We start from the raw sequence: 23426 nt of genomic DNA, 5'->3' as shown, positions 1-23426 counted from the left end.
TTCCCGACATCAGTCTGAAGAAGGGTCTCGACCTGAAATGTCACCCATTCCTTCTCTCCAGTGATGCTGCCTGACCCGCTGAGTTACTCCAGTATTTAGTGTCTACCTTCGATTTAAACTGGCATCTGCAGTTGTTCCTTACACAGTCCCATCTACTTGATTGGATCCCAAGATCCCTCCATACATCAATGCTCTTCAGGGTCATGTCATTAACTATATATTTTGACCTCCCAAAGTACACCACTTCACACTAGCTCGGATTACACTTTGTGTGGCCCCACCCCCACACACTGTAACTGATCAGTATCCTTTGTCAGCCTTCACTGTCTGTAACTCCATCAATAATAATAATAATAATAATAATAATAATATTCATTTATTGTCATTGCAACGAGTACAACGAAATTAAAAAATAGCCAATCCTGACGGTGCGTACAAACATATATGCAATAAATGCAAAAACAAATAAATACATAAATACAATTATATTAAGTACAAGATTTTTTAACGGTGTTGCCTAGTGCAAGCTTACTAATCCAACCACCTACATTTTCATCCGTCTGTTATCAAACGCTTCACCAGTCCACTGTTCCAGTGGTTTCATCATTGCAATCCCCAATAAAAGCAGTCATTTGGAATCCTTCACACCAATATCTGCATTTGTTTACCTAGGTCTGTTCTCTCAACATCTGCATTCACCTGACAATGTCCTTCACACCAACATCTGGACCTGTTCTACAATGTCCAGACCAACATCTGTATGTTTCACAAAGTCCTACACACCAACATCTGCATTCATGTGACAATGTCCAGACCAACATCTGCATTCATTTGACAATGTCCTTCACACCAACATCTGGATCCGTTCTACAATGTCCAGACCAACATCTGCATTCATTTGACAATGAGTTTACCTCAAGGTAAAGGAACCAATAGGAGGTAGTGACCACGACATGATAAGCTTTAACCTGCATTTTGAGGGGGTGATGGTGATATCAGATGTGTCGGTAATGCAGCTGGACAAAGGGGACTGTGGAGGCATGAGGGGGGAGCTGGCCAAAGTTGACTGGAAAGGGACCCCAGCAGGGATGACGGTGGAACAGCAATGGCAGGAATTTCTGGGAATAATCCAGAAAATGCAGGATTTTTTCATTCCAAAGAGGAAGAAAGTTTCTTGGGGGGAGAAAGAGGCGACCGTGGCTGACAAGGGAAGTCAAGGACAATATAAAACTAAAAGAGAAGGTGTATAACCCGGCAGAGATTAGTGGGAAGCCAGAGGATTGGGAAGCTTTTAAAGAACAACAGAGGGGAACTAAAAAGGCAATACGGGGAGAAAAGATGAAATATAAAGGTAAGCTAGCCAATAATATCAAAAAGGATAGCAAAACTATCTTCAGTTATATAACGAGCAAGAAAGAGGCGAGAGTGGGACATTGGACCGCTGGAGAATGATGCAGGAGAGGTGATCATGGGGAATAAAGAAATGGCAGAGGAGTTGAATAACTTTTTTGCATCAGTCTTCACAGTGGAAGACACCAATAGACAATAGATAATAGGTGCAGGAGAAGGCCATTCGGCCCTTCGAGCCAGCACCGCCATTCAATGTGATCATGGCTGATCATTCTCAATCAGTACCCCGTCCTGCCTTCTCCCCATACCCCCTGACTCCGCTATCCTTAAGAGCTCTATCCAGCTCTCTCTTGAATGCATTCAGAGAATTGGCCTCCACTGCCTTCTGAGGCAGAGAATTCCACAGATTCACAACTCTCTGACTGAAAAAGTTTCTCCTCATCTCAGTTCTAAATGGCCTACCCTTATTCTTAAACTGTGGCCCCTTGTTCTGGACTCCCCCCAACATTGGGAACATGTTTCCTGCCTCTAACATGTCCAACCCCTTAATAATCTTATACGCTTCGATAAGATCTCCTCTCATCCTTCTAAATTCCAGTGTATACAAGCCTAGTCGCTCCAGTCTTTCAACATATGTTAGTCCCGCCATTCCGGGAATTAACCTAGTAAATCTACGCTGCGCGTCCTCAATAGCAAGAATATCCTTCCTCAAATCTGGAGACCAAAACTGCACACAGTACTCCAGGTGCGGTCTTACTAGGGCCCTGTACAACTGCAGAAGGACCTCTTTGCTCCTATACTCAACTCCTCTTGTTATGAAGGCCAACATTCCATTGGCTTTCGTCACTGCCTGCTGTACCTGCATGCTTCCTTTCAGTGACTGATGCACTAGGACACCCAGATCTCGTTGTACGTCCCCTGTTCCTAACTTGACACCATTCAGATAATACTCTGCCTTCCTATTCTTACCACCAAGTGGATAACCTCACACTTATGCACATTAAATTGCATCTGCCATGCATCCGCCCACTCACACAACCTGTCCAAGTCACCCTGCAACCTCATAGCATCTTCCTCACAGTTCACACTACCACCCAGCTTTGTATCATCTGCAAATTTGCTAATGGTACTTTTAATCCCTTCATCCAAGTCATTAATGTATATTGTAAATAGCTGCGGTCCCAGCACTGAGCCTTGCGGTACCCCACTAGTTACTGCCTGCCATTCTGAAGGGACCCTTTTATGTTCTAGGGGCTGGAGAACCTAGGGTGATGGAGGAACTGAAGGAAATCCACATTAGGCAGGAAATGGTTTTGGGTAGACTGATGGGACTGAAGGCTGATAAATCCCCAGGGCCTGATGGTCTGCATCCCAGGGTACTTAAGGAGGTGGCTCTAGAAATAGTGAAGCATTGAGATCATTTTTCAATGTTCTATAGATTCAGGATCAGTTCCTGTGGATTGGAGGATAGCAAATGTTATCCCACTTTTTAAGAAAGGAGGGAGAGAGAAAACGGGTAATTATAGACCAGTTAGTCTGACATCAGTGGTGGGGGAGATGCTGGAGTCAATTATAAAAGACGAAATTGCTGAGCATTTGGATAGCAGTAACGGGATCATTCCGAGTCAGCATGGATTTACGAAGGGGAAATCATGCTTGACAAATCTACTGGAATTTTTTGAGGACAATAGACAATAGACAATAGGTGCAGGAGTAGGCCATTCAGCCCTTCGAGCCAGCACCGCCATTCAATGCGATCATGGCTGATCACTCTCAATCAGTACCCCGTTCCTGCCTTCTCCCCATACCCCCTCACTCCGCTATCCTTAAGAGCTCTATCCAGCTCTCTCTTGAAAGCATCCAACGAACTGGCCTCCACTGCCTTCTGAGGCAGAGAATTCCACACCTTCACCACCCTCTGACTGAAAAAGTTCTTCCTCATCTCCGTTCTAATGGCCTACCCCTTATTCTCAAACTGTGGCCCCTTGTTCTGGACTCCCCCAACATTGGGAACATGTTATCTGCCTCTAATGTGTCCAATCCCCTAATTATCTTATATGTTTCAATAAGATCCCCCCTCATCCTTCTAAATTCCAGTGTATACAAGCCCAATCGCTCCAGCCTTTCAACATACGACAGTCCCGCCATTCCGGGAATTAACCTAGTGAACCTACGCTGCACGCCCTCCATAGCAAGAATATCCTTCCTCAAATTTGGAGACCAAAACTGCACACAGTACTCCAGGTGCGGTCTCACCAGGGCCCGGTACAACTGTAGAAGGACCTCTTTGCTCCTATACTCAACTCCTCTTGTTACGAAGGCCAACATTCCATTGGCTTTCTTCACTGCCTGCTGAACCTGCATGCTTCCTTTCATTGACTGATGCACTAGGACACCCAGATCTCGTTGAACTCCCCCTCCTCCTAACTTGACACCATTCAGATAATAATCTGCCTTTCTATTCTTACTTCCAAAGTGAATAACCTCACACTTACCTACATTAAACTGCATCTGCCATGTATCCGCCCACTCACACAACCTGTCCAAGTCACCCTGCAGCCTTATTGCATCTTCCTCACAATTCACACTACCCCCCAACTTAGTATCATCTGCAAATTTGCTAATGGTACTTTTAATCCCTTCGTCTAAGTCATTAATGTATATCGTAAATAGCTGGGGTCCCAGCACCGAACCTTGCGGTACCCCACTGGTCACTGCCTGCCATTCCGAAAGGGACCCATTTATCCCCACTCTTTGCTTTCTGTCTGTCAACCAATTTTCTATCCATGTCAGTACCCTACCCCCAATACCATGTGCCCTAATTTTGCCCACTAATCTCCTATGTGGGACCTTGTCGAAGGCTTTCTGAAAGTCGAGGTACACCACATCCACTGACTCTCCCTTGTCAATTTTCCTAGTTACATCCTCAAAAAATTCCAGTAGATTTGTCAAGCATGATTTCCCCTTCGTAAATCCATGCTGACTTGGAATGATCCCGTTACTGCTATCCAAATGCTCAGCAATTTCGTCTTTTATAATTGACTCCAGCATCTTCCCCACCACTGATGTCAGACTAACTGGTCTATAATTACCCGTTTTCTCTCTCCCTCCTTTCTTAAAAAGTGGGATAACATTTGCTATCCTCCAATCCACAGGAACTGATCCTGAATCTATAGAACATTGAAAAATGATCTCCAATGCTTCCACTATTTCTAGAGCCACCTCCTTAAGTACTCTGGGATGCAGACCATCAGGCCCTGGGGATTTATCAGCCTTCAGTCCCATCAGTCTACCCAAAACCATTTCCTGCCTAGGAAAATTGACAGGGGAGAGTCAGTGGATGTGGTGTACCTCGACTTTCAGAAAGCCTTCGACAAGGTCCCACATAGGAGATTAGTGGGCAAAATTAGGGCACATGGTATTGGGGGTAGGGTACTGACATGGATAGAAAATTGGTTGACAGACAGAAAGCAAAGAGTGGGGATAAATGGGTCCCTTTCGGAATGGGAGGCAGTGACCAGTGGGGTACCGCAAGGTTCTGTGCTGGGACCCCAGCTATTTACAATATACATTAATGACTTAGACGAAGGGATTAAAAGTACCATTAGCAAATTTGCAGATGATACTAAGCTGGGGGGTAGTGTGAATTGTGAGGAAGATGCAATAAGGCTGCAGGGTGACTTGGACAGGTTGTGTGAGCGGGCGGATACATGGCAGATGCAGTTTAATGTAGATAAGTGTGAGGTTATTCACTTTGGAAGTAAGAATAGAAAGGCAGATTATTATCTGAATGGTGTCAAGTTAGGAGGAGGGGGAGTTCAACGAGATCTGGGTGTCCTAGTGCATCAGTCAATGAAAGGAAGCATGCAGGTACAGCAGGCAGTGAAGAAAGCCAATGGAATGTTGGCCTTCGTAACAAGAGGAGTTGAGTATAGGAGCAAAGAGGTCCTTCTACAGTTGTACCGGGCCCTGGTGAGACCGCACCTGGAGTACTGTGTGCAGTTTTGGTCTCCAAATTTGAGGAAGGATATTCTTGCTATGGAGGGCGTGCAGCGTAGGTTCACTAGGTTAATTCCCGGAATGGCGGGACTGTCGTATGTTGAAAGGCTGGAGCGATTGGGCTTGTATACACTGGAATTTAGAAGGATGAGGGGGGATCTTATTGAAACATATAAGATAATTAGGGGATTGGACACATTAGAGGCAGGAAACATGTTCCCAATGTTGGGGGAGTCCAGAACAAGGGGCCACAGTTTAAGAATAAGGGGTAGGCCATTTAGAACGGAGATGAGGAAGAACCTTTTCAGTCAGAGAGTGGTGAAGGTGTGGAATTCTCTGCCTCAGAAGGCAGTGGAGGCCAGTTCGTTGGATGCTTTCAAGAGAGAGCTGGATAGAGCTCTTAAGGATAGCGGAGTGAGGGGGTATGGGGAGAAGGCAGGAACTGGGTACTGATTGAGAGTGATCAGCCATGATCGCATTGAATGGCGGTGCTGGCTCGAAGGGCTGAATGGCCTACTCCTGCACCTATTGTCTATTGTCTATTGTCTATTGTCTATCCCCACTCTTTGCTTTCTGTCTGTCACTTCAGTGGTTGGTACAATTTTGAAGTCCGTTATCAAGGATGAGGTAACGAAGTACTTAGAAGTTCACGATAGAATAGGCCAAAGTCAGCATGGCTTTGTGAAGGGGAGGTCTTGCCTGACAAATTTCACACATTCACAAGTTAGAGGAGTAGAATTAGGCCATTTGGCCCATCGAGTCTACACTCCGCCATTCAATCATGGCTGATCTCTGCCTCCTAATCCCATTTTCCTGCCTTCTCCAAATAACCCGTTCTAATCAAGAACTTGTCTATCTCTGCCTTCAAAATATCTACTGTCGGCCTCCACGGCCCTCTGTGGCAACGAGTTGCACAGATTCACCACCCTCTGACTAAAGAACTTCCTCCTCACCTTTTTAAAAGAGCGTCCTTTAATTCTGAAGTTACGACCTCTAGTCCTAGACTCTCCCACTAGTGGAAACATCCTCTCCACATCCACTCTATCCAGGCCGCTCATTATTCTGTAAGTTTCAAAGAGGTCCCCCCTCATCCTTCTAAACTCCAGCGAGTACAGGCCCAGTGCCGATAAATGCTCATCATATGTTAACCCACTCATTCCTGGGCTCATTCTTGTAAACCTCCTCTGGACCTTCTCCAGAGCCAGCACATCCTTCCTCAGATATGGGGCCCAAATCTGCTGGAATTCTTTGAAGAAGTCAATAGCAGGACAGACAAAGGAGAGCCAGTAGATGTTGTTCACTTAGATTTTCAGAAAGCCTTTGATAAGGTGCCACATGTGAGGCTGCTAAGGAACATGAGAGTCCACGGTATCAAAGGGCAGATACTGGCATGGACAGCAGGCTGGCTGGATGGCAGAGGGCAAAGAGTGGCAGTAAAGGGGGCTTTCACTGGGTGGCTGCCAGTGACCAGTGGAGTTCCGCAAGGCTCGGTGCTGGGGCCGTTACTCTTCACGTTGTATATTCATGATTTGAACGAGGGGATTGAAGGCTTTGTGGCCAAGTTTGCGGATGACACGAAAATAGGTGGAGGGGCAGGTAGTGTAGAGAAAGCAGGGACTCTGCAGAAGGACTTGGACAGGTTGGGAGAGTGGGCAGAGAAGTGGCAGATGGAAGATAGTGTAACAAAGTGTGGTCATGCATTTTGGTCGTCGGAATAAAGGCGTAGACCATTTTGTAAATGGGGAGAGAATCCAGAAATCGGAGGTGCAAAGGGACTTGGGAGCTGGTGCAGGATTCCCAAAAGGTTAATCTGCAAGTGGAATCTGTAGTAAAGAAAGCAAACTCAATGCCAGCATTTATTTCAAGAGGGCTTGTGTACAAAAACAGGGATGTAATGCTGAGGCTCTATAAGGCGCTGGTCAGGCCGCATTTGGAGTATTGTGAGCAATATTGGGCACCATATCTGAGAAAGGATACAGAATACAGAATACAGAGCTTTATTTGTCATTCGGTACAAGGATGTGCTGGTTCTGGAGAGGGTCCAGAGGAGATTTGCAAGAATGATCCCAGGAATGAGTGGGTTAACCTATGAGCGTTTGTCGGCACTGGGCCTGTACTCACTGGAGTTTAGAGGAATGAGGGGGGACCTCATTGAAACATACAGAATAGTGAAAGGCCTGGATAGAGTGGATGTGGAGAGGATGTTTCCACTAGTAGGAGAGTCTAGGACTAGTCAAGGCATAGATAGATTTTTGTCAGAGGGTGGTGAATCTGTGGAATTCTTTCCCGCAGAAGGCTGTGGAGGCCAAGTCAGTGGATATTTTAAAGGCAGAGATAGATAGATTCTTGATTAGTACGGGTGTCGGGTTATGGGGAGAAGGCAGGAGAATGGGGTTAGGAGGGAGAGATAGATCAGCCATGATTGAATGGCGGAGTAGACTTGATGGGCTGAATGGCCTAATTCTACGCCTATCACTTATGACCTTATGACTTGACATAGTGAGTAGCCGAGGTCAGGATTGAACCTGGTTCTCCCGCTGTGCCACTGTGCTGCCCTTGCACATGGTATTTTGTCCAGTTCTGGTCACCCAGCTTTTGGAAGGATGTCATTCAGGTGAAAAGGATGCAGAGGAGGTTCACGAGGGGTTGAGTAATGAGAGAGTGGATAGGCTGGGTGTTCTGGAGTGGTGACGTGATAGAGGGACATGGTGAACAACAGAAGTGTTTTCCCCAGGGTGGGGGTATCAGCAACCAGAGGGCGGCACGGTGGCGCATCGGTGGAGTTGCTGCCTCACAGCGCCAGAGACCCGGGTTCCATCCTGAGTACGGGTGCTGTCTATACGGAGTTTGCACGTTCTCTGTGTGACCCTATGGGTGCTCTGCTTTCCTCCCACACTCCAAAGACGTACAGATCTACAGATTAATTGGCTTCTGTAAAGATTGTAAATTGCCCCTAGTGTGTAGTATTGTGCTAGTGTACCGACATATGATGAAAGAATGGCTCGACTGGGCTTGTATTCACGGCGTTTAGAAAGATGAGAAGGGATGCTATAGAGACGTATAAAATTCTTAAGGGATTGGACAGGCTAGATGCAGAAAAAATGTTCCCCATGTTGGGGGAGTCCAGAACCAGGGGTCACAGTTTAAGAATAAGGGGTAGGCTATTTAGGACTGAGATGAGGAAAAACCTTTTTCACCCAGAGAGTTGTGAATCTGTGGAATTCTCTGCCACAGAGGGCAGTGGAGGCCAATTCACTGGATGTTTTCGAGAGAGAGTTAGATTTGCTCTTGGGGCTAATAGAATCAAGAGATATGGGGAAAAAGCAGGAATGGGTACTGATTTTAGATGATCAGCCATGATCATGTTGAATGGGGGTGCTGGCTCGAAGGGCTGAATGGCCTCCTCCTGCACCTATTTTTCTGTATTTTCTGTGTGAGGAGGATTGCTGGTCGGTGGGGACTTGGTGGGCTGAAGGTTCTGTTTTCATGCTGTATCTCTAAAATAGACATAAGTTTAAGGTGAGGGGGGAAAGATTTAATAGGAACCTGAGGGGCATCTTTTCCACACAGAGAGTGGTGGGTATATGGACCGAACTGCCAGAGGCTAAAAGACATTTGGACAGGTGCATGGATAGGAAAAGTTTAGAGGGACATGGGCCAAACCTGGGCTGGTGGGACTAGCATTGTTAGCCAAGTTGGTTGGCATGGACAAGTTGGACAGAAGGTTCTGGTACCATGCTGCATAATTCTATAAGATCTGTACACTTGCACAGTGACCCGGACTAAACAGTGACGCCTAGAGTCACACAGCGTGGAAACAGGCCCTCGGTCCAACTTGCCCACATCGACCAACACGTCCCATCCACACTAGTCCCACCTGCCCGCATATCTCTCGACACCTGTCCTATCCATGTACCTGTCTGTTTCTTAAAGGTTGCGATAGTCCCTGCCTCAACTACCTCCTCCGGCAGCTCGCTCCACATGTTCTCTGCACAGTTATACCGCCAGTGATCCACTCCTGGCAAATTGAGGCAGGGTTGAACGCTGGCAGCCAAAGTGAAGCTTAACTAAAATTAAATCATTTTGAAAAGTGGTTCCTCAAGTATAGGTTATGGGTGCAGATTATCTGTAGCACTTAGACCATTGGGCAGAAGCTGTTGGTTGCCATGGACACCATCAACACAACTCCATCAGATGGAAGTCCTGCTCTACTTTTACAAAAGAGTACAACTGCACCACGTTTACCACGAGATCACATTTAGAATATTGTGTTCATTCTGGAACCGTGTTAAAGGACAGATATTGTCAAGCTTGAAAGGGTCCAGAAAAGATTTATGTTGTTATAGACAATAGACAATGGGTGCAGGAGTAGGCCATTCGGCCCTTTGAGCTAGCACCAGGACTAGAGGATGCCAGGACTGGAGGGTGTGAGCTATAGGGAGAGGTTGAGCAGGCTGGATCTCTATTCCATGGAGCTTAGGAGGAAGAGGGGAGATCTTATAGAGGTGTACAAAATCACAAGAGGAATAGATCAGGTAGATGCACAGAGTCACTTGCCCAGAGTAGGGGAATCGAGGACCAGAGGACATAGGTTCAAGGTGAAGGGGAAAAGATTTAATAGGAATCCGAAGGGTAACTTTTTCACACAGGGGGTGGTGGGTGTATGGAACAAGCTGCCAGAGGAGGTAGTTGAGGCTGGGACTATCCCATTGTTTAAGAAACAGTTGGATAGGTACATGGATAGGACAGGTTTGGGGTTATGGACCAAGCGCAGGCAGGTGGGACGTGTAGCTGGAACATTGTTGGCCAGTGTGGGTGAGTTGGGCCGAAGGGCCTGTTTCCACACTGTTTCACTCTATGACTCTACACCAGTTACAGTGGGGCTCTCAATGTGCTCTGGTAAACGTACTCTGTCTAACGTTTACGGTTCAGAATATCACAGTCGTACAGCACACTAACTGGCCCTTTGCCCAACTTGCCAACGCCGACCAACATGCCCCTTCTATACTAGTCCCACCTGCCCGCATTTGGCCCATATCATTCTAAACATGTCCTATCCACGTACCTGTCCAAAAGTCCTTAAATGTTGTTATAGTCCCTGCCTCAACTACCTCCTCTGGCATCTCGTTCCATATACCGTGTGTGAAAAAGTTGCCCCTCAGGTTCCTATTAAATGTTGACTCTCTCACCTTAAACCTATGTCTGGTTCTTGATTCCCCTACTCTAGGTAAACAAAACTCTGTACATTTACCCTATCTATTCTCCTCATGATTTTATACACTATAAGATCACCCCTCATCCTCCTGCGCTCCAAGGAATAGAGTCCCAGCCTGCCCAACCTCTCCCTGTAGCTCAGGCTCACGAGTCCTGGCTGTTGTACTTCGTGGTCGGGTATCTGTTATACCGTTGTTATGACTCTGGAATGACCACAAGTTCACGTATTTAGGGGTTTGAAGCTGAGCATAAATCCAGGCTCAGTTTATTTCACGGCCACCTGCCCATATTACGCCATTCCCACATATACATGTTGCTACGCGGGCAAACAAAGTAGTCCATGTGATACAACAAAATAGTCCGTGCCTTATCACAACACTGGCAACATCCTCATAAACCTTCTCTGCACTCTTATTATAAGAAAATAACTGCAGATGCTGAATGGCCTCCTCCTGCACCTATTTTTCTGTATTTTCTGTGTGCGGAGGATTGCTGGTCGGTGGGGACTTGGTGGGCTGAAGGTTCTGTTTTCATGCTGTATCTCTAAAATAGACATAAGTTTAAGGTGAGGGGGGAAAGATTTAATAGGAACCTGAGGGGCATCTTTTCCACACAGAGAGTGGTGGGTATATGGACCGAACTGCCAGAGGCTAAAAGACATTTGGACAGGTGCATGGATAGGAAAAGTTTAGAGGGACATGGGCCAAACCTGGGCTGGTGGGACTAGCATTGTTAGCCAAGTTGGTTGGCATGGACAAGTTGGACAGAAGGTTCTGGTACCATGCTGCATAATTCTATAAGATCTGTACACTTGCACAGTGACCCGGACTAAACAGTGACGCGTAGAGACACACAGCGTGGAAACAGGCCCTCGGTCCAACTTGCCCACATCGACCAACACGTCCCATCCACACTAGTCCCACCTGCCCGCATATCTCTCGACACCTGTCCTATCCATGTACCTGTCTGTTTCTTAAAGGTTGCGATAGTCCCTGCCTCAACTACCTCCTCCGGCAGCTCGCTCCACATGTTCTCTGCACAGTTATACCGCCAGTGATCCACTCCTGGCAAATTGAGGCAGGGTTGAACGCTGGCAGCCAAAGTGAAGCTTAACTAAAATTAAATCATTTTGAAAAGTGGTTCCTCAAGTATAGGTTATGGGTGCAGATTATCTGTAGCACTTAGACCATTGGGCAGAAGCTGTTGGTTGCCATGGACACCATCAACACAACTCCATCAGATGGAAGTCCTGCTCTACTTTTACAAAAGAGTACAACTGCACCACGTTTACCACGAGATCACATTTAGAATATTGTGTTCATTCTGGAACCGTGTTAAAGGACAGATATTGTCAAGCTTGAAAGGGTCCAGAAAAGATTTATGTTGTTATAGACAATAGACAATGGGTGCAGGAGTAGGCCATTCGGCCCTTTGAGCTAGCACCAGGACTAGAGGATGCCAGGACTGGAGGGTGTGAGCTATAGGGAGAGGTTGAGCAGGCTGGATCTCTATTCCATGGAGCTTAGGAGGAAGAGGGGAGATCTTATAGAGGTGTACAAAATCACAAGAGGAATAGATCAGGTAGATGCACAGAGTCACTTGCCCAGAGTAGGGGAATCGAGGACCAGAGGACATAGGTTCAAGGTGAAGGGGAAAAGATTTAATAGGAATCCGAAGGGTAACTTTTTCACACAGGGGGTGGTGGGTGTATGGAACAAGCTGCCAGAGGAGGTAGTTGAGGCTGGGACTATCCCATTGTTTAAGAAACAGTTGGATAGGTACATGGATAGGACAGGTTTGGGGTTATGGACCAAGCGCAGGCAGGTGGGACGTGTAGCTGGAACATTGTTGGCCAGTGTGGGTGAGTTGGGCCGAAGGGCCTGTTTCCACACTGTTTCACTCTATGACTCTACACCAGTTACAGTGGGGCTCTCAATGTGCTCTGGTAAACGTACTCTGTCTAACGTTTACGGTTCAGAATATCACAGTCGTACAGCCCACTAACTGGCCCTTTGCCCAACTTGCCAACGCCGACCAACATGCCCCTTCTATACTAGTCCCACCTGCCCGCGTTTGCCCATATCATTCTAAACATGTCCTATCCACATACCTGTCCAAAAGTCCTTAAATGTTGTTATAGTCCCTGCCTTTACTACCTCCTCTGGCATCTCGTTCCATATACCGTGTGTGAAAAAGTTGCCCCTCAGGTTCCTATTAAATGTTGACTCTCTCACCTTAAACCTATGTCTGGTTCTTGATTCCCCTACTCTAGGTAAACAAAACTCTGTACATTTACCCTATCTATTCTCCTCATGATTTTATACACTATAAGATCACCCCTCATCCTCCTGCGCTCCAAGGAATAGAGTCCCAGCCTGCCCAACCTCTCCCTGTAGCTCAGGCTCACGAGTCCTGGCTGTTGTACTTCGTGGTCGGGTATCTGTTATACCGTTGTTATGACTCTGGAATGACCACAAGTTCACGTATTTAGGGGTTTGAAGCTGAGCATAAATCCAGGCTCAGTTTATTTCACGGCCACCTGCCCATATTACGCCATTCCCACATATACATGTTGCTACGCGGGCAAACAAAGTAGTCCATGTGATACAACAAAATAGTCCTTGCCTTATCACAACACTGGCAACATCCTCATAAACCTTCTCTGCACTCTTATTATAAGAAAATAACTGCAGATGCTGGTACAAATCGATTTATTCACAAAATGCTGGAGTAACTCAGCAGGTCAGGCAGCATCTCGGGAGAGAAGGAATGGGTGACGTTTCGGGTCGAGACCCTTCTTCAGACTCTTTGCACTCTTTCCAGCTTAATGACATCTTTCCCACAGCAGGATGACCGAAATTGAACACAACACTCCAAATGCGGCCTCACCAACGTCTTGCACAAACGTAACATTTCCTCCCAACTTCTCAATACTCTGACTGATGGCCAATGTGCCAAAAGCCTTCTTGACCACCCTATCTACCTGTGACGCTGCTTTCAGGGAACGATGTACCGGCACTCCTAGATCCTTCTGCTCCACAACACTCACCAGAGCTCTGCCCTGGTTAGACTTCCCAAAATGCAACTACATGCATCTCTGTATTAAACTGCATTTGCCATTCATCAGCCCACCTGCCCAATCATAAGGTCATAAGTGATCAGAGCAGAATTAGGCCATTCGGCCCTTCATGTCTACTCCCCCATTTAATCATGGCTGATCTATCTCTCCCTCCTGACTCCATTCTCCTGTCTTCTCCCCATAACCCCTGACACCCGCACTAATCAAGAATCTATCTGTCTCTGCCTTAAAAATATCCACTGACTTGGTCTCCACAGCCTTCTGTGGCAAAGAATTCCACAGATTCACCACCCTCTGCCTAAAGAAATTCCTCCTCATCTCCTTCCTAAAGGAACATCCTTTAATTCTGACGCTATGACCTCCAGTCTTAGAGTCTCCCACTAGTGGAAACATCATCTTCACATCCACTCTATCCAAGCCTTTCACTATTCAGAATGAGCCAGCACATCCTTCCTCAGATATGGTGCTCAATATTGCCCACAATACTCCAAATGTGGCCTGACCAGCACCTTATACAGCCTCAGCATTACATTCCCGGTTTTTGTACACAAGCCCTCTTGAAATAAATGCAAGCATTGAGTTTGCTTTCTTTACTACTGATTCGGTTTGCAGATTACATTTCTGGGAATCCTGCACCAGCTCCCAAGTCCTTTTGCCCCTCTAATTTCTGAATTCTCTCCCCACTTAGAAAATAGTCTTCGCCTTTATTCCGACTACCAAAATGCATGACTCCACACTCTGCCACACTATATTCCACCTGCCACTTCTCTGCGCACTCTCCCAACCTGTCCAGGTCCTTCTGCAGAGTCCCTGCTTTCTCTACACTACCTGCCCCTCACCTGCTATCCAATTTATCAAGATCCTGCTGCAATATTTGACAACCATCTTTATTATCTAAAGGTTCACCTGCACCTCCTTCAACCTCATCTATTGTATCCGCTGCTCTAGATGTCAACTTACTTACATCGGCGAAACCAAACGCAGGCTCGGCGATCGCTTCGCTCAACACCTGCGCTTGGTCCGCATTGACCAAACTGATCTCCCGGTGGCCAAGCACTTCAACTCCCCCTCCCACTCCCAGTCTGACCTTTCTGTCATGGGCCTCCTCCAGTGCCATAGTGAGGTCCACCGGAAATTGGAGGAACAGCACCTCATATTTCGCCTGGGCAGCTTGCAGCCCAGTGGTATGAACATCGACTTCTCCAACTTTAGGTAGTTCCTCTGTCCCTCTCTTCCCCTCCCCCTTCCCAGATCTCCCTCTATCTTCCTGTCTCCACCTATATCCTTCCTTTGTCCCGGCCCCCTGACATCAGTCTGAAGAAGGGTCTCGACCCGAAACGTCACCCATTCCTTCTCTCCTGAGATGATGCCTGACCTGCTGAGTTACTCCAGCACTTTGTGAATAAATATCTGCAAACTTACTAATCAGGTTACCCCTTAGTAGGGTTGCCAACTATTAGCCGGGACATCCCGTATTTTGGGCTAAATTGGTTTGTCCCGTATTAGGCCTGGGGGGCGCTGTAGGCCCTCCCCCCCACCCCCCCTCCCTCCTCCACCCACCCCCCATCCCTCCTCCACCCTCCCCCCTCCCACCCCTCCCACCCCTCCCCCCCTCCCCCCATCCCCCATCCCCCACCTCCCCACCTTGGATGCTGCGTTTGAAGAACGCCTTGCAGCCCTCGCACGACCACACGCCGTAGTGATAGCCTGAAGCAAAGTCGTTGCAGACCGCGCAGTAATGCGCGTCGCGGCGGCCACACACGCCGTTCGCCGAGTCCGTGGGCGGCAGCTTCTTCTTCACCCCCTCCCTGCGGAAACAAACACCATCCCTGTATTCCCAGCCGCAACCCCCCGCAGTCCCGCAACTTCCCCCACAACCCCCCCTCCAGCAACTCCGCGCAGCCCCCCGCAGTGTGTAGGGCAGTGTTAGTGTGCGGGGATCGTTGGTCGGCGCGGACTTGGTGGGCCGAAGGGCCTGTTACCGCGTTTTTATCTTTAAAATGAAAACTTGTTGTACCTTTGACGGCGCCAGGAATGTGGCGCGGTCTGTGTGCGGCCCAGGTGAGGTGTGCTGTGTGATTTTACTGGGGTGTATGCAAAACTAAGCCTTTCACTGTATTTATTCACAAAACGCCGCAGGGAGCATGGATAGGTGACGTTTCGGGTCAGGACCTTTCTTCAGACTGGTTGCATTAGTGCATTAGTGCATTAGTGCATTTACAAAAGTGCAGCCCCTACTCTGCTAACACTTGGTTTCGGTTTATTATTGTCACGTGTTCTGAGCTACAGTGAAAAGCTTTGTTTTGCATGCTACTCAAACGGAGCAGATAATAAATTGGCCCTAATGTGTAGGGAGTGGATGAGAAAGTGGGATACACAGAACCAGTATGAACGAGAGATCGATGGTCAACATGGTCTTATTGGGCCGAAGGGTTTATTTCCCTACTGGATCTCTAAACTATTAAGTTACCAAGAAGGTTGAACAGGGCAAGGCCGTAGATGTTGTGTACATGGACTTCAGCACGGCATTTGACGGTTCCACATGGTGGCAGCTCTGGAAGGTTAGATCACATGGGATGCAGGGAGAGAGAGCTGAATGGATGGAGAATTGGCTTCATGCAGAGGGTGATGGTGGAATCAGATGTGTCGGTATTGCAACTGGGCAAAGGGGTTGTGGAGGCATGAGGGGGGAGCTGGCCAAAGTTGACTGAAATGGGACCCCAGCAGGGATGACGGTGGAACAGCAATGGCAGGAATTTTGGGAATAATCCGGAAGATGCAGGATCTTTTCATTCTAAAGAGGAAGAAAGATTCTAGGGGGAGAAAGAGGCGACCGTGGCTGACAAGGGAAGTCAAGGACAATATTAACTAAAAGAGAAGGCGTATAACATTGCAAAGATTAGTGGGAAGCCAGAGGATTGGGAAGCTTTTAAAGAACAACAGAGGGGAACTAAAAAGGCAATACGGGGAGAAAAGATTAAATATGAAGGTAGGCTAGCCAATAATATAAAAGAGGATGGCAAGATCACAAGTTCACAAGTTATAGGAGTAGAATTAGGCCATTCGGCCCGTCGAGTCCACTCCGCCATTCAATCACAGCTGATCTCTGCCACCTAATCCCATTTTCCTGCCTTCTCCCTATAACCCTTGATACCCGTTCTAATCAAGAATTTGTCTGTCTCTGCCTTAAAAATATCCACTGACGGCCTCCACAGCCCTCTGTGGCAATGAGTTCCACAGATTAACTACCCTCTGACTAAAAAAATTCCTCCTCACCTCCTTTCTAAAAGAGTGCCCTTTAATTCTGAGGCTGTAACCCCCTGCTCCTGGACTCTCCCACTAGTGGAAACATCCTCTCCACATCCACTCTGTCCAAACCTTTCACTATTCTGTGTGTTTCAATGAGGTCCCCCCTCATTCTTCTAAACTCCAGCGAGTACAGGCCCAGTGCTGACAAACACTCATCATATGCTAACCCACTCATTCCTGGGATCATTCAAGATTTCAAGGTTTCAAGGTCAGTTTATTGTCACATGTACCAATTAAGGTACAGTGAAATTTGAGTTACCATACAGCCATACTCAGTGAAAAGCAACAAGAAACACAACCACATAAAATAAAAGTTAACATAAACATCCACCACAGTGGATTCCACGAGCCTCACTGTGATGGAAGGCAATAAAGTTCAATCTTTTCCTCTACTTGTAAACCTTCTCTGGACCTTCTCCAGAGCCAGCACCTCAGTAATCACCACTCCACTAACCTCCCCCCCCCCCCTGACTCTCCAGGATTACAGGCACACTGCTGGTATCTTCCACTGTGAAGACTGATGCAAAAAAGTGATTCCTCTGCCATTTCTTTGTTCCCCATTCTCACTCCTCCTGCATCATTCTCCAGCAGCCCAACATCCACTCTTGTCTCTTTCTTACTCTTTACATATCCATAGAAACTCTTTTATATTATTGGCTAGCTTACATTCGTACTTCATCTTTTCTCTCCGTATTGTCCTTTTACTTACCCTCTGCTGTTCTTTAAAAACATCCCAGTGCTGTGGCTTCCCACTAATCTCTGCCATGCCGTCTCTTTTGCTTTCATGTTGTCCGGGACCTCCCTTGTCAGCCACATCGTCTTATTCTCCCCCTGGAATCTTTCTTCCTCTTTGGAATGAAATGATCCTGCACTTTGCGGATTATCCGCAGAAATTCCTGCAATTGCTGCTCTACCGTCATTCCTACTAAAGCCCCTTTCCAGTCAATCTTTGCCAGCTCCTCCTCATGCCTCGGTAGTCCCTTTGCTCAGCTGTAATACCGACACATCTGATTCCACCTTCTCCCTTTCAAACTATAGGTTAGGTTAGTCTGACTTCAGTGGTTGGTAGGATTTGAGAGTCCATTATAAAGGATGAAGTTACAGAAACTTAGAATGTCACGATAAAATAGGCTGATGTAAGCATGGCTTTGTGAAGGGGAGGTCTTGCTTGACAAATTTCACAAGTTCACAAATCTGCTGGAATTCTTTGAAGTAATTAGCAGGACAGACAAAGGAGAGCCAGTAGATGTTGTTTACCTAGATTTTCAGAAAGCCTTTGAAAAGGTGCCACACGTGAGGCTGCTAAGGAAGATGAGAGCCCACGGTATCAAAGGGCAGACACTGGCATGGACAGCAGGCTGGCTGGATGGCAGAGGGCAAAGTGTGGCAGTAAAGGGGGCTTTCACTGGGTGGCTGCCAGTGACCAGTGGAGTTCCGCAGGGCTCGGTGCTGGGGCCGCTGCTCTTCACGTTGTATATTCATGATTTGGACGAGGGGATTGAAGGCTTTGTGGCCAAGTTTGCATATGATACAAAAATAAGTGGAGGGGCAGGTAGTGTAGAGAAAGCAGGGACTCTGCAGAAGGACTTGGACAGGTTGGGAGAGTGGGCAGAGAAGTGGCAGGTGGAATATAGTGTAACAAAGTGTGGGGTCATGCATTTTGGTCGTAGGAATAAAGGCGTAGATAAGGAGATAATCCAGAAATCGGAGATTCAAAGGGACTTGGGAGTGTTGGTGCAGGATTCAGAGAGAGAGAGAGAGGGAGAGAGGGAGAGAGGGAGAGAGGGAGAGAGGGAGAGAGGGAGAGAGGGAGAGAGGGAGAGAGGGAGAGAGGGAGAGAGGGAGAGAGGGAGAGAGGGAGAGAGGGAGAGAGGGAGAGAGGGAGAGAGGGAGAGAGGGAGAGAGAGGAGGGAGGGAGGGAGGGAGGGAGGGAGGGAGGGAGGGAGGGAGGGAGGGAGGGAGGGAGGGAGGGAGGGAGGGAGGGAGGGAGGGAGGGAGGGAGGGAGGGAGGGAGGGAGGGAGGGAGGGAGGGAGGGAGGGAGGGAGGGAGGGAGGGAGAGAGGGAGGGAGGGAGAGGGGGAGAGAGGGGGGAGAGAGAGAGAGAGAGAGATTGTGGGATGGAGGGAGGGAAGGAGGGAAGGAGGGTGTGGGATGGAGGGAGGGAGGGAGAGAAAGAGAGAGGGTGGGAGGGAGGGAGGGAGGGAGGGGCTGGGCCTGACCTTACCTGGGTGTGTGCTGTTCACTGGCCCGGAGCTCGCTCCAGGGTGTGCGTGAGGGCTCGGTGTAGACGAGGGGCGCCTGGCAGTGCAGGGCAATGGGGGAGAGGTGTCCGGATGCTGACCAGTAGAGTGAGGGGCTGAGACTCTGGCGGACGTAGGGGCCGTCGCTGTTGGCCTCGTAGCCGAGCAGGGACGGGCTGTAGAAGGCCAGGCCAGGGTAGTCATGCCGGCCCTCTGTGTACGGCGCTGCCATGCACACCGGCCCGTGCTCCGCCAGTCCCGACAAGCCGCTGCCGTACTGCGGCGCTGCCGGCGACCCCTTCAGCTGCAGCTCCGGCCCATCCGGCCTGAACTCCTGCAGCTCCTGCGGCTCCTTCCTCGCCGCCGCTGCAGCGCTGGAGGCCATGCTCGCTGCAGCACTCCCGCGCAGCAGAAACGTGCTGGGAGAACGCCGCTCAAAAAACCATTGCGTCTTCTCCCTGCATGGGGAGGGGGGGGCAGAGAGTCAGAGTAACACAGTGTGGAAACAGGCCCCTCGGCCCAAACTGCCCACACCAACCAACATGCCCCAGCCACACTACACCAACCAACATACCCCAGCCACACTACACACCGCCACACAGCACGGCCCACACCAACACCTACACCACACCAACCAACATGCCCCACCTACACCACACCAACCAACATGCCCCATCTACACCACACCAACCAACATGCCCCATCTACACCACACCAACCAACATGCCCCATCTACACCACACCAACCAACATGCCCCATCTACACTACACCAACCAACATGCCCCAGCTACACTACACACAGGCACACAGTGTGGAAACAGGCCCCTCGGCCCATCTTGCCCACGTAACCAATATGGCTCGGTGCTGACCACTGATCCCCACACATTAACACAATCCTACAGCGACAATTTTTTACATTTATACCAAGACACTTAAACTACAAATCTGTACGTCATTGGAGTGTGGAAGGGAACTGAAGATCTCGGAGAAAACCCACGCATGTCACGGGGAGAACGTACAAACTCCGTACAGACAGCACCTGTAGTCAGGATTGAACCCGGGTCTGTGGTGCTGTAAGGCAGCAACTCTACCGCTGCACCGCCTTACTAAAATTAATGTGGACCACATCCACCGCCCCACCCTCATCACCTCCTCACACAATCATAAGACACCATCTGCAGCGTGCAATGCCAAGCTGACTGCCCCACGGCAGAAATGGCAAAGACCAGAGGGCACAGCTTTAATGTGAGAGGGGCAAAGTGTAAAGGAGATGTACGGGGCAGGGACCGGGAACGTGCTGCCGGGGGTGGTGGTGGATGTGTATGTGAATGTGTAACCTCCGGAAATGTCAGATGGGGTTTTTGAAAAGAAAATGTTTTGTAAATATTTATTACTTGAATAAAGTATTTTTTGATATATAAAAAAAATGAGGTCATAAGATCATAAGTGATAGGAGAAGAATTAGGCCAATCGGCCCATCAAGTCTACTCCCCATTCAATCATGGCTGATCTATCTCTCCCTCCTAACCCCATTCTCCTGCCTTCTCCCCATAACCCCTGACACCCGCACTAATCAAGAATCTATCTATCTCTGCCTTAAAAATATCCACTGACTTGGCCTCCACAACATTCTGTGGTAATGAATTCCACAGATTCACCACCCTCTGACTAAACAAATTTCTCATCTCCTTCCTAAAAGAACATCCTTTAATTCTGAGGCTGTATCCTCTAGTCCTAGACTCTCCCACTAGTGGAAACATCCTCTCCACATCCACACTATCCAAGCCTTTCACTATTCTGTGTGTTTCAATGAGGTCCCCCCTCATCCTTCTAAACTCCAGCGAGCACAGGCCCAGTGCCGACAAACGTCATCATACGTTAACTTACTAATTCCTGGGCTCATCCTTGTAAACCTCCTTTGGACCCTCTCCAGAGCCAGCACATCCTTCCTCAGATATGGGGCCCAATATTGCTCACAATACTCCAAATGCGGCCTGACCAGCACCTTATACAGCCTCAGCATTACATCCCTTTTTTGTACACAAGCCCTCTTGAAATAAATGCAAGCATTGAGTTTGCTTTCTTTACTACTGATTTAACTTGCAGATTAACCTTTTGGGAATCCTGCACCAGCTCCCAAGTCCCTTTGCACCTCCGATTTCTGAATTCTCTCCCTATTTATTCTAGGCCTTTATTCCGACAACCAAAATGCACGACCCCACACTTTGCTGCTCTATATTCCATCTGCCACTTCTCTGCCCACTCTCCCAACCTGTCCAAGTCCTTCTGCAGAGTCCCTGCTTTCTCTACACTACCTGCCCTTCCACCTATTTTCGTGTCATCCGCAAACTTGGCCACAAAGCCTTCAATCCCCTCGTCCAAATCATGAATATACAACGTGAAGAGTAGCGGCTCCAGCACCGAGCCCTGCGGAACTCCACTGGTCACTGGCAGCCACCCAGTGAAAGCCCCCTTTACTGCCACTCTTTGCCCTCTGCCATCCAGCCAGCCTGCTGTCCATGCCAGTGTCTGCCCTTTGTCAGTCAGTCAGAAAAGGTCCGAGAGCAGGAGGAAGGACGACCGTTGGCTGGAAGCAAGTAAGTGATCATTTGCAGGTCAGTTTAAAAAGAGCGCCAAAGGGACGCTAGCAGTCAGTCAGTAAAGGTCGGAGAGCAGGAGCGAGGATGACCGTTGGCTGAAAGTAAGTAGGTGATAATTGCAGGTAAAAAGACAGTTTAAAAAGAACGGCAAGTAAGGGACACTAGCAGTCAGTCAGTGAAGCGCACACCTCCAAGTAAGGGACACTAGCAGTCAGTCAGTGAAGCGCACACCTCCAAGTAAGGGACACTGGCAGTCAGTCAGTGAAGCGCACACCTCCAAGTAAGGGACACTGGCAGTCAGTCAGTGAAGCGCACACCTCCAAGTAAGGGACACTAGCAGTCAGTCAGTGAAGCGCACACCTCCAAGTAAGGGACACTGGCAGTCAGTCAGTGAAGCGCACACCTCCAAGCTCGTCAGGAAGGCAGGATGGAAGTGAGTACGTGGATTGGCTGATCAATTAAATTAGAAGTTTGGTAAATTGGCCAATTATTTAGTGGCTGATATGAGCAAGGCTTGCAGAAGGGGTGCAGCCCTGTCGAGGGAAGTGCCCTGTGAGTAATCCAGCGGCTCTAATCCAGGCAAGGAGACTCGACCGGGGAGACCGAAGTCAGGAAGAGCCATAGTAGTGGGTGACTCCATTGTCCGAGGTACGGACAGTAGATTCTGTGACAGCAGGCGGGACTTGAAGATGGTCTGTTGCCTCCCTGGTGCCAGGGTTCAAGACATCACGGACTGGCTTCAGAACATCCTAGCGAGGGAAGGCGATCAACCGGATCACGTGGGCACGAACGACATCGGGAGGAAGAGGAAGGAGATACTGCGACGTAAGTTTAGAGAGTTAGGAAGAAGACTGAGAAGTAGGACGTCGAGGGAGGTTATCTCTGGACTGTTACCTGTACCTCGTGCTGGTGAGGGCAGGAACAGAGAGATCGGGGATATGAATGTATGGCAGAGGGGCTGGTGCAGGGAGCCGGAATTTAGATTTCTAGACCACTGGGATCTCTTCTGGGGTAAGGGTGACCTGTACAAAAGGGATGGGTTACACCTTAACAGCAGGGGGACCAACATTCTGGCAGGCAGGTTTGCTAGTGTTACACGTGTGGGTTTAAACTAAGTAGTGTGGGGGGGAGGGGTTGAAAAATTGGCAATATGAAGATGGAGTTAAAGGGGAAGCGAATACAGGAGAAATTGCAAAGGATTCTCGAATAAATGGGAAGGGAAGTTCTAAATGGGATAAGAGAGTAAGGGCAGGGCCAATAGTGACCGGTGTGAGAGGGGAGGTAAATACCGAAGTTAAAGTGTTGTATTTAAATGCGCGAAGTATAAAAAATAAAGTGGATGAGCTTGAGGCTCAGCTAGACATTGGCAAGTATGATGTTGTGGGAATCACAGAGACATGGCTACAAGAGGACCAGGGCTGGGAACTGAATATTCAGGGGTACACAACGTATAGAAAAGACAGACAGGTGGGCAGAGGGGGTGGGGTTGCTCTGATGGTAAGGAATGATATTCATTCCCTTGCAAGGGGTGACATAGAATCAGGAGATGTAGAATCAGTATGGATAGAAATGAGGAATTGTAAGGGTAAAAAGACCCTAATGGGAGTTATCTATAGGCCCCCAAACAGTAGCCT

General features: G+C 48.4%; 1 protein-coding gene across 1 annotated transcript in view; it reads right to left on the bottom strand.

Annotated features, from left to right (window-relative positions):
• The window catches only part of LOC144597538 (estrogen receptor beta-like), a 56904-nt gene that overhangs the window by 25174 nt on the left and 8304 nt on the right, over positions 1 to 23426 (bottom strand). Inside the window, 2 exon segments of the mRNA XM_078407017.1 lie at positions 15287 to 15450; positions 19176 to 19649. Of these exon segments, the coding sequence (XP_078263143.1) occupies positions 15287 to 15450; positions 19176 to 19649 (638 nt within the window).

Source organism: Rhinoraja longicauda, chromosome 10 (genome assembly GCF_053455715.1).
Source record: "Rhinoraja longicauda isolate Sanriku21f chromosome 10, sRhiLon1.1, whole genome shotgun sequence".
Classification (NCBI taxonomy): domain Eukaryota; kingdom Metazoa; phylum Chordata; class Chondrichthyes; order Rajiformes; family Arhynchobatidae; genus Rhinoraja; species Rhinoraja longicauda.
The sequence above is the reverse complement of the archived record's forward strand: the minus strand, read 5'-3'. Positions and strand labels throughout refer to the sequence as shown.